Here is a 12,164-nt window from a genome sequence, read left to right on the forward strand (position 1 = left end):
AAAGTCATGGTTTGATTCTTTTTTATTAGGAAAATACATATTGTTAAGAAAGCTATGATTATCTCAGCAAATCAAGGAGAAGGGAGGGAGAAAAGATTTACTTGTGCAGCCTAGCTCAAATTGGAACCTGGATTGCATAGGAATCTCTCCTCTTCCAATACAGCGAACCTGCAGCCAAAGGATATTATTAAGCTCATTTATCACCAGCTTGGTTTGGGAAGGCCAGTCCAGTATCATTGATTAATATAAAGTTTCCAGAACTATTGCTTTTCCTTCATCAAGAAGTGGGCAACCTAAAGATTCCCATGCAGTTACAAAGCTAATTTCAAACATTATCTGCAAGAAATCAGTTCAAGTCTCTGGTTAGAGAGACTTAACTCTTTCCAACAATCAGGCCTAGGACAACTTGCTGCAGCTGCTTGCCACAGTCATCTTGCCCTGACTGACCCACCTTGGTGAACTTGCCATGGCACAACTCACTGCATAACAATTCATTGTGGGATAACTCAAGGGAAAGACAAAGAGAATTGCAGTGGGCATTGTCTTGCTTTAGATTTGAACTTTCTCAAGTTAGTAGTTTTCAAGGCTGGGATAAGCTGCAATTCTACTTGTCTCTCTCATGAGTTATCCCACATTTACTTCTCCGGAAGTGAGTTGTCCCATGGCAAGTTGACTGTAGTGAGTTGTCCCACAGTGAGTTTACTGGGGTGAATCGGCAAGGTAAGCCAGCTGCAGCAACTTGCCCCTTTCTGCCTGCAATCTGCTGTTTGTGGGAAGAGAGAATTGAGAAAGAAAAACAAGGGTGTCCATATAATTTTGCACTAGCCCCACCCACTCTTTGTTTTAACTCCATGTACTGCCTGATAAAATCAACCTTTGGGGAATTTGAATCTTCCCAAATAGGAAGGGACAGGGATCTATGCTTAGGGCTGTATTCAGAAAAGTATGTAGCAACAGAGAAATAGTGTAGATGGGGAGAAAGCATGCTACTTTTTAATATCACTAAATAAGACCAAATCAGTCATAGGCTTCTAACTGTCAGGTACAAAGAATCAAAACTATATGCTAAATTGCAGTTGAGAAGATTTATTGATTAAGCCTATAGATAACAATTTATCAATTAAAGCTCAACACTAAATTGATACCAGATAAGAGTCAAAGGAATTCAAGAGCAGTTGGGTCTAAGACTGTTTGTGGGAATGTCTAGCCTGATGGCTCATTTAATTCCACTCTCCACCCTCCCTGCTCTGCCTGCTTTTCTCTTACACTAATATACTCAATACACATACTACATAATTTTAAAATTCTACATTTAACCCAAAAGACATTGAGCAAAAGAGGGCTGAGAATTCCATATCTGTCTTCTCTAATTGTCACAACATATGGGAATCATATGCTAACCTACCAAATTTTCTTCCTCTTGTTGTGATCCCACAGCTTACATACAAAGTTCTTCTTAGCAATTATTTTAATAATGTGTGTGTGTGTGTGTGTGTGTGAATGTATGTATGTATGCATGTATGTACGTATGTATGTATGGTATTCAGCTTTGTTCGGGTATTTTCCCATGTCTTTATAGTTGTGTTTTTAAAGTTGTAGCAACGTTTCGGCAGAATCTCATCTGCCATCATCAGTCTGGTGGAGTTATTTATCTGGAAGCCTGCATTCACAAACAAAGAAATCTCCACATCACAAACTAAGCAAGCACCTGGGCACAAACAGACACCCTCTGATACCTCCAGCCCAAACACAAACGCAAACCATTACAATATGGGCAAGAATGTTAATTTGGGCCATTACCTCGGAGGTTAATGTTGGATATATACTATCTGCCAACTGCTCCTTTGGTGCAGAATAAAGCAGGGATCTCCTGGTGCCCCACTTTCCATCTCTATTCAGCTATTATACACACAAAAGGATTCAAACTGGAATAACCAACACACCTTTTGGGCTAATATAGACTTCCATATTACCAATCAATATATTTTCATTGGCTGTGGAAAATCCTGTCCCCTTTTGATTGATACACCATTAATTTAAATTTTATGTGTTCCTCGGATTTCTGTTTCTATTTTTGCTGAATGTCGTTTGTGTCATTATCCCATTTTTTCCCTGACATATAGATTTTTGCTGTCCAAAAATTACCTTTGTCTCTTATATTGAAAGTGGAAATTGGATGGAATAGGATGGGGCAACAAACATAATCCTTTACACAAATATTATACCTGCACAGACAGAATGTTTCACAAGGTTCAGTGCAATATCTGTTGGCTATTCACTCTACCTTAGTCTTACAATAATGTCTAACCTGCTTTTTGCTGTTTTGTGAAATGTACAGAAGTTAATGAAAATTTCATTCCTAGCACTAAATGGGGATCTTTAAAAGCATACTAGTGAAAAGCTCCATAAAGCAGGAAATGCACTGGCAAGGAAGTAAAAAGCAGCAACAGCTACCATACAGTACTAAATTTATTTACTCCTATGGCTTATAACAATTTGGGAACAGAACATCTGGCACCTCAAATTAAAACATTTTAAAATTAGGTCTTAACGAGCAGAAATAAAAACCAACAAATTGACTTTTTTACATACAGTACTTCTCTCGCAAGGCATAGTGTAAATCAGCTATATAACAAGAAGCAATAAAAACAGATTTATTTATTGTACTTCCTGTTACCAGTGATCAAGCAGAATATGGAAATTAATCTCTTATTCCAAACACACATCAGGCAACTCATAACTACAATGCAATTACCTACAGAAGCATTATGCAAAAAGTACTAAGCTAATATAGACTTCTGTGTAAGCCAGCTGCAAAGGAAGTTGGAAAGATCAACCTCTTCCCAGGAAATACAGGGCACCCCAGCAGTCTCCAAGCAGGGAAAAATAATTTTCAAAATGTCTCTGCAACATGATGTTACAGTAAATCACACAGATTTATTCTAAAATATTAATTTTTCCAAAAGAAGTTTAAATTACCAATGAAATGGAAATGGAAATAAGATAATAATAGAAATCACACTGAATGTAAGGCTGAAAAATCAGGAAGGCTATCAAGGATTGCTTTTCCCCCAATATGGGATTGTCAATCCATTGTCTTCTACTCCCTTCATAGATATTATAGACAATTCCATTACTTTGGCATACTCTGAATGCGCACACATTCAAGTTAAACTTCAGAGATCCTAAATTTCTAGCTTTGATGCACCAACAGACTAAGTACTACATTACAAATGCAAATGCATCTCTTATGAAGAGATGGTATTTATGTCCTAAATGTTTTAAAAAATAATAAATTCACATGAAAAGAAAATTACTACTGATTATGAAAAATCATTAAGGGTTTATTTTGGTTAATATCATCCATCCCTAAATTGTGAGCCTTTGTTCCCAGATCTTGTAATAATAGTTGTTGATGAGTTTTCTTTTCTTTTTCTCTCTCTGTGTTTCTTCTATTTCTGTTTTGCTAGGAAATATTAATTTGATGAGATCCTTTTTCTTGTTGGTGCATGTTAAAGAATGCTTCCCCCCCCCCCCTTAAATATTCTTCCTATATTTGTATTCAGCTATGTTCTGGTCTGAAAGCTAAAGGTTAACTAACATTTTTCAGTCTATTAAAAATAATTTTAACAAGTTAATCTTTTCTGTGTACATATTCTTCAAAAATGATTTGGACATCATGTGAACAACTCTTCTGCTATTCATTAAAGCATCCAGACTTTTTTAAGGCTTCCATGCAGGTTTGAAAAAATATGTAGTTGTGGCTTTTTTTTTTTTTTTTAGGAATTGTCTCCTTAAAATTCATGACTTTTAAATCTAAACCTGGGGGAAAAAATCAGACTGCTGTAGTAAATGCAGGAAGGTGTTGAGCTGGCATATGTTTGAAGTTCAGTGTCCTTCTAGATCATTTACAAAACATGGTTATCACTACGGTTATTATCACTAGGCTATTCCTGAATGTTGTTTCTCCAGAACTATTTAAGAAGAATGGATCCAATTAGTTTTGAAGCCAACCTGTTCTCAGAAATAAATACTAGTACTTACTAGTACAAGCTACCTCTGACGGATCGAAGTCAGACCGGTAGTATCCGTTGCGACAAGTGCAGATGGCAGCAGCTTCTGACGTGGAGCGACTGTTGGGAGGACATTGTGTGCAGACTCCTGCTCCTTGATGAGCTTTGAACATCCCTGCTGGGCAAGCTACAAGACAAGACACTTTTTTCTTAATCAAAATTATATAGCACAAAAAAAGATTAAACTTGCTTTGATATATGTTATCCAAAATGTTGAAAAAAATGACATTATCATAGTTTTAATGTAGCATTTACTTCTCTTAATTTTAATAAAATTCACGAGGAAATGTCTTGAAAACAGGCAAAGAGATAACTAATCTATGGATAACTAATCTATGAATGCCTTGGGACCGACTTTGTTGCTTATGCACTTTGCTTCTAAACCACATAATAACTACACTTGTCTGGTACACCTAATAAAGAGAAAGGACAATAATCAGGATGAATCATCAACTGCAGTTAGAATACATGCAGCATTTATAACATCCTCAGAGTAAAACACTGTTAAGTTATGAAAGCCCTGACTCTATTAATTAAATGCTTAGAAAAATATTAAGATTTTTTTCTGCTTGGTTGTTGAAAAGACTTTTAAATAGACCTCTGACAAATCTTTGTAGGAAAAGAATTCCATAAACATGGCATTTCTATTGAAGTATTCTTTCTCTTCTGACCTCTATGTTCATCTAATTTGGTAGAGGCATCTGTAGAATAGGCTTAGAGGAGTACATGCATTCTTGATTAGATGAACGTTTAAGATATCTTTCTTCACAGCTTTTCAACTAACTGAAATAGATAATGCCAGGACTTTGTATTGAACCCAGGAAGGAATTGTTGCTAATGTAATTGGTAAAAAACATAGAATATGATCATGCTGACATGTTCCGACTAATAGTCTAACTGCCCTATTTTAAAATCTTTGCCAAAACTCACAACTTTTGGTACATATTTTATTAAATAATCTGAAAGTTTCTGAAAGTAGAAGACACCATATATCTGTAGCAATCCCTAAGTAATAGGAATTGGTTCTGAGTCTCCTAAGTGCCAAGGTATTCTGTTATATGTTGTTTTAACAGTGAAATGGATGGCATATAAATTTAATAAGTAAATGCATGTAGATAGCAATCTGAGGGGCAACATTTTATTGGGAATTTTTGCATTTATAATATTGAATTGGAAATGTTATCTGATTAATTTTTAACATGGAAATTCAGGACTGTGAACCAGATTGACAAGTGAAAAAAAATACAAAAGGAAGTGGCACAAATTGCATATATCCTTATAGTCAGTAGGGATTAAGCTCACTTCAATGGCATATTTAATTTTTAATAGCATAATGTACAATTCTTCAAAACTCAGTACAATTCTCATTCAATTTATTATTATACCATTCTGCCAATTGAATTGACCAACAATAACTCCTAAGGGAGATTCATCATAAGCATATTGATAATATCTAGACAAACCTTCTGTCCAAGCAATTCTGATTATCTGTTATGATGGAAATCTTGACCAGCTCCTGAAGACTATCAAAATTTGGAAAGGGATTAAAAAGTGGATCTTGAATCCCTGCAAGACTAAACTGTTGTTGATATGGAAACAGTCTGGTTTTCTGTATGCTTATGTGGCGACTCTAGATACATTAGTTCTCTGAGAATAATGGAAACTGCTAGATAATATGCTCTACATGGGACTGCCTCTGAGGACTACTCAAAAGCAGTAGCAGAAAAAAGTTGCTTTTCACATATAACACCAGTATTATAGGCTTTCCATAAGTTATCACAAATTTCTATCTGTAATTCAATAGCAACAGCAACAGCTATAGCACTTAGACTTATATACCGCTTCACAGTGCTTTACAGCCCTTTCTAAGTAGTTTACAGAGTCAGCATATTGCCTCCCCAAATCTGGGTCTTCGTTTTACTGACCTTGGAAAGTTGGAAGTATGATTTAACCTTGAACTGGTGAGATTTGAACTGCCAAACTGCTGGCAGTCAGCAGAGGTAGGCTGCAATACTGCATTCTAACCATGGCTCATATTTAAAGGAAAATCAGTGTTGCTTTTCATGTACAAAACCCCATAATACTTGTAGGATTATTGCTTTGAGTAGAACCTACCCACCTAGTCTACACATCTCATGGGATGATCCTGAAAATTCATTACATGGGAGATTTGGAGGCAAGAATTATAAGTCTCTGCTTGTCAGAAATGGTTTCAATTTTCCGGAACAGCCTTCCCAAGAGATCCTTATGACATTCTCATTTCCGCATATTTAGGAATGTGTTCAGAACAGAGTTGTTAACACAAATTTTAAATATTTAATATAAATGGATACACATCATCATGTTTTGTTTCATGATATATTAACTTATTTTAGTTTCGGTTGTAAATCACCATGAATATTCAGGGGGCTTAACAGTACACAAATAAAACAAAGACCTTTCAATAATACCCTACTCCTAACTAAACATTCTATTAAAGTAAATCATATAAGTATCTATTTGAAGAATTCTAGTAAAATGTCATATTCAAGCTTGCAAATGAAATTATTCCAGTTTAATGACTTATGTGCCCACAGCTAGATATGAATGATGTGTAAGAGTTTGTATCTTTCACAAACTACCCTAAAACTGTCCCAAAGATGCTTTTTCAAAAGGCAACTGGACTTTCTTGTTTTTTTTAAAGACATTTCTGAAGAAGCTTCTTGGATGAGAAGCAAAACATCTTCAAGAAAAAACAAGAAACTCCAGTTGCTTTTTGAAAAAGCACCTCTAGGACAACCATGACCTGGTTGACTGAGAATCTCCATAGACATTCACCCTAAAACTGCTATCATTATCATTCTTATTCCATTTTGATGAAAACATAAATGGTGGCCCTGACAACTAGTCTAACTAGTATTATTTCCAAGTTAATTTATGCTTTGTACTAATCTGTTATTATAGTAAAGATTTTTTTACTATTCATTAATGGTACAATGACACTATGAAACTCTTGCAGTTATAATCAATAGCATTAGCTGTTAGTATTCATTTGGGTTCATTTGTAATTTCTCTTTTTTCAGCATTGTAGCCTTGGAATCAGGCATCTAGGACATTCATGCAAAACTGCTGCTACTAATTGTAAATATTTGTATAGCACATATATTTTTATATGGCACATTACTTCAGAATTTCAGGCCACTATGTTTAGCTGACCCTGCCTAAATGGCCAGCTGTCAAGATTTTTGTAGCATGGCATAACAGTTGCAGTCTCAACTGCAGATATTCTCACACAATTGACTATGTTGTAAATGTTAATCTTTTCAATCCAATTGGTAGCTTTGGCATTGGGGCAGAAGGTTTTTTTGTATTTGTTTTTAACCAAGCCACTAGAATTCAATATTCTGAAATGTCTGGCTCTAGTTTTCTAATGCTAAGATAGAAATGTACACAAGGAAGACTGAGACAGCTGGGATCTCATCTTAATGAGATAGGTGAGCTAAAATTAATAGTTGACATGAGTCCAGTATGAAATTTTTGTTTGGAGTGGGAGGTTTTGAAGCTGAAATAAATAAACAAATCTAATATATATATAACAAGCATTAACTTGACATGGAATCGTCTCTTATAATCATAATGAAGGATGATATGCCATTAAGAATAGAAACTCATGAAGCCTACTGTAACACATTTCTATTCATTTTGGTAGGCTGTGAATGTCTGATTTACATAATAACTGAATAATAATATGCTTTACATGCAAAATATCTACATTGTGTGACAATAATCAAGATTCAATTATTGTCACAAAAGGTAGATAAAGAAATAGGGATAGTGAGGATGGGTAAAAGAATAAGAGAATGAAGCAAGAAACTGTCTGGAGAATAGTTCCATTCAACTTTCAGTTGTTCAAAGATTCCTTCTTTGATCACTGTTAACAGTTTCTCACTATTCATATGAAGATGTCTCCATATTCACGAAAGACACCTATAAAATCTTTTGATTATCTTATTCCAAATTGCAAGCATTTTTATAATATCACCCTAATATGTGTTCAACAGAAAGTTAGCAATATACTGTATTTATAAATACAAAACTAGAGCACTGATAATGGTTGGATCTTTGCATATATCTACCAACTCTGCATACTTTGTGACATTCAACACAAAATGCCAATGATGGACAGAATTGGTTGCTCCAACTACTATGGAAGATGCCTAGCCCAAAGCTGAATTAGTTGTGCTTTCTTTTCTCCCAAATGTCTTTCTTTACATATCAATTATAATATGAAAGGAAACAGATGGATCAAAGTTGCTGTAAGGTAGCAACTCTGAAGTTTATAGTCTAGATTGCATGTATACTGAATAAAAGAAAAATATTGAAAGATCTCACTGACCTGAGAACACTAGTTGAAGTGATATGTAAGCAGAAAGGCAATTATCAAGAAATTAGACCTCTGTCAAAATAGGACCTTAGAAAAAAATTGAAAGAAAGAAAAAAATTGCCTTATTTTTAAAAATGCTACCTTCAGAAGGGGTGTTGGTACTTATCTGATACGCCCATTCTCTGTGAACTGCAACGAGCATACAGAGAGCGGGAGGTGCTTAGTCTCTGCTCAGATAGGCTGGGCTTAACTGTTAGGGTGCTGTTGCTTCTCCCTGGCTCCTCCCTAGCGTCCCCAAGTTTTGGTGAAGACGAGGTGATGTGATCCCCACCCTCTTCTGTGATTTAGTCATTCATGGGTTTCTGTTATTCAGTTAGATTAGTCATTGGCCGGAACAGGATCCCACCAGAGGGATACTGGGTGGGGCTGGATGCTCATCGCAGCTCACAGAGAACGGGTGTATCAGGTAAGTACCAACGCCCTTCTCCATTGAGCTGCTCCGAGCCTCCAGAGAGTGGGACATACCAAAGCTTGGCTTGTCCTATGGGAGGGTCTCTGTCTGGGCTGAAGCTCCCCCACTGTCCAAGTGGACTTGTTGTAACACCCTCCTGCCAAAGGAGGCTTCAGCGGATGCAAAGACATCAATTTTGTAAAGTCTAATAAAGGGCAATGGAGAAACCCATGTCACTGATCTACATATTTCTGCTATAGGGGCTTGAGTGGTCCAGGCCGCTGAGGTTGTCGCGCTTCTTGTTGAATGCGTTGTGATGCCTCTCGTGCGCTTTGGCTATTGTGGCTTTCAACCATCTGCCTATAGTTGAAGGTGAGATCTTATGCCCCTGAGTGGTTGGCTGAAAAGATAGAAAAATGGCTTCAGTCTTCCTGAAGGGAGCCGTTCAATGTAAGTATGTAGGAAGAGCTCTGCGGACATCCAGCCGGTGCCATTGATACTCTAGTTCTTGTGAAGGCCTGGGGCAAAAGTTTGGGAGAACCAGTTCTTGTGCCCTGTGGAAGGCCGAATTGACCTTTGGTATGAAAGTGGGGTCTGGCTGCAGAACGACCCTGTCTGTATGAAAAATACAGAGGTCCTTTCTTGCCGCTAGTGCCGCTAGTTCTGAGATACGTTGTGCTGATGTTATAGCAATGATGAAGAATATTTTGCATGTGAGAAAATGAAGACTGGTAGTTTTCAGTGGTTCAAATGGGCCCTTCGAAAGTGCTGTGAGTACCTTGTTAAGGTCCCAGGTCGGGTAACAATGTACCACTGGTGGACATAGATTTGTGGCTCCACAGAGAAAGCTCTTTATCCAAGGGTGGTGGGAGATGGACATTAGACAATGCCAGGTCACCACCGATGCAATAGCTACAACCTGTTGTTTTAAGGTGTTTGGTGAGAGACCCCTGTCGAGTCCATCTTGAAGAAACTCTAAAACTTGTGCCACTGATGGAGCAAAAGGGTCTACTTTGGATTCTGAACACCATTTATAGAAAATGTTCCATGTGGCATTATAGATGTGGCTCATTGAGGGGCGCCGAGCTGCTTGAATGGTGTTGATCACCCTAGTCAAGAGGTTCTCCTTCCTTAGATGTCGCCACTCAACCTACAAATGGCTAGGTGTATCCATTGAGGGTCCAGGTATTGGATTGGTCACTGAGTGAGTAGAATTCTGTGTGGTGGAATTTTCCAGGGGTCTTCTGTGGAAAGACCCCTCAGATCCGCGAACCATGGTTTCCTGGGCCAGAATGGTGCCACCAATATCAGTTCCACTTTCTCTTCCAGCATCTTTTGGACCACTTTGGGTATCAACGGGAGAGGGGGGAAGGCATATAGGAGTCCCTGAGGCCACCGGCAACGGAGGACGTTGACATCTCTGCTTCATGGGAAGAGTATCTCGAAATGAATCTCGGGAGCTGTGCATTCAGGGGAGAAGTGAACAGATCTATAATTGGTAGTCCGAATCTCTGCACTGCCACTTGAAACAGTTCCAGGTGTAGGCACCACTCTGATTGGTCGACTGTGGCCCTGCTTAACCAGTCTGCCTGTGTGTTTGTCAGACCTGAGATATGTTCTGATCTGATGGAACCCAAGTTCCTTTCCGCCAAAGGCACAGTCTCTCTGCTTCCCACATGAGTTGTTTCGAGTGGGTCCTCCCTTGTCTGTTGATGTGTGCTTTTATAGTAACGTTGTCTGTAAGAATAAGGATGTATTTCCTTTGAATGTGCGGAAGGAAACTGTGAAGGGCCAGGTGGACTGCCCTGAGCTCTAACCAATTTATGCTGTTCGACTGCTCTGCTGCTGACCAACGCCCTTGAGTTGAGAGGGCCTGGAAATGTGCTCCCCATCTGAACAGACTGGCATCTGTAGTGATGGTGAGTCTCTTGCAGTGGACAACCCCTGTTGATGGCTAGAATGGTCCACCAGTGCAGCGAGAGAGTAGGACTTTCATTGGAACCAATACTCGGGTCTTAGAGTTGCTTCGTCCCGCTCTTTGAAATGGAAGCAGGTACCACTGGAGTGACCTAGTGTGGAACCGGGCCCAGGGAATAATGGAAATACAGGAAATAATTTTCCCCAGTAATTTAGACAGATCGGCTAGAGGAACCTATTTGAGGGATCTGATAAGCTGAGCTAAGTTCTTAATGCTCTCCTGTCTCTCAGGGATAGAAACACCCTTCCTTCAATTGTGTCTATTATCGAACCCAGGTGAGCTAGGTGTGTGGAGGGAGACAATTGACTCTTTGCCCAATTAATGGAGAAACTGTGATGTTGCAGGGTTCGCAATGTAATTTGAGTATCCAATTCTGCCTGCTTGGATGAGGAAGATAATATCAAGATGTCATCCAGGTAGCACTGGACTCTCACAGAAGCGATCCTAAGGTGAGTAGCCAGGGCTTCCAGAACCTTTGTAAAAGTCCTGGGGGCAGATGACAACCCAAAGGGCAGAGTAATGTATTCAAAATGCTGGTTGTTGTAGCAGAACCTGAGAAATTTGGTGTGTAAAGGTCTGATTGGTATGTGTAAGTAGGCCTCTGTGAAATCGATGGAAGTTAAAAAGTCACCCTTTCTTATGCTAAGCAGAATGGATTGTAACATACTCATTTTAAATTTGCGATAAACTAGAGTGCGGTTAAGTCGTTTTAAATCTAGGATTGTCCTCCATCCTCCCGAACTCTTAGGGACTACAAAAAATAGAGAATAGAATCCCTGTCCCTGTTGAACCCGGGATACCGGTTGGATGGCTTTGATTTCCAGTAAGTGATTGATCGCTGTCTCTATCAGGTTCCGTTTAACAGGATTCCTGGAAATAGGGCATTTCATGAAAAAGTTCAGGGGTGTGGAGTGGAACTCTAGAGCCAGGCCAAATCTGATGGTGTCACACACCCAGGAATCTGATGTGGAAGATTCCCAACGGTCTGCAAAGAGTCTCAATCATCCTCCAATGGGAACGAGATCCCTAGATTTATCGTGGACAATGGAAACCTCTGTTTCCTGTCCCCCTAAAAGGTCTCTTCCCCGTTCCCCCCCCCCATGGGGTCTGTTGGAGAATTCCGATCTATCAGACTGCTGGGTGTCCTTATATCCTGATACCCTCTGGAATCTAGGGGAGAATGGACCTTGATAATAGGGACGAAAAGAGCCTCTCTAAAATGGCTGATAGTTCCTGCTGTCTGAGCACCGAAGGAGGGAGGGGAGAATCTTCTTCTTGCTTCTAGCCTCAATTAACAGA

The 12,164-nt window shown here is 38.7% G+C and overlaps 1 protein-coding gene across 7 annotated transcripts in view; it reads right to left on the reverse strand.

Moving 5' to 3' along the window:
* Positions 1–12,164, reverse strand: part of EPHB1 (EPH receptor B1) — a 385,756-nt gene that overhangs the window by 92,307 nt on the left and 281,285 nt on the right. For all 7 annotated transcript variants that reach the window (XR_015749454.1, XR_015749456.1, XR_015749455.1 and 4 more), the window contains exon 4: positions 4,045–4,200. Coding sequence is in view for 4 of the 7 variants with exons in the window: in XM_087964909.1 (XP_087821035.1) it covers positions 4,045–4,200 (156 nt within the window). In the remaining 3 variants the exon portion in view is untranslated. The remainder of the gene's footprint in view (positions 1–4,044; positions 4,201–12,164) is intronic.

Source organism: Notechis scutatus, chromosome 4 (genome assembly GCF_049901735.1).
Source record: "Notechis scutatus isolate UNSWTSFEM ecotype Mainland chromosome 4, rNotScu1.2, whole genome shotgun sequence".
Taxonomy (NCBI): Eukaryota; Metazoa; Chordata; class Lepidosauria; order Squamata; family Elapidae; genus Notechis; species Notechis scutatus.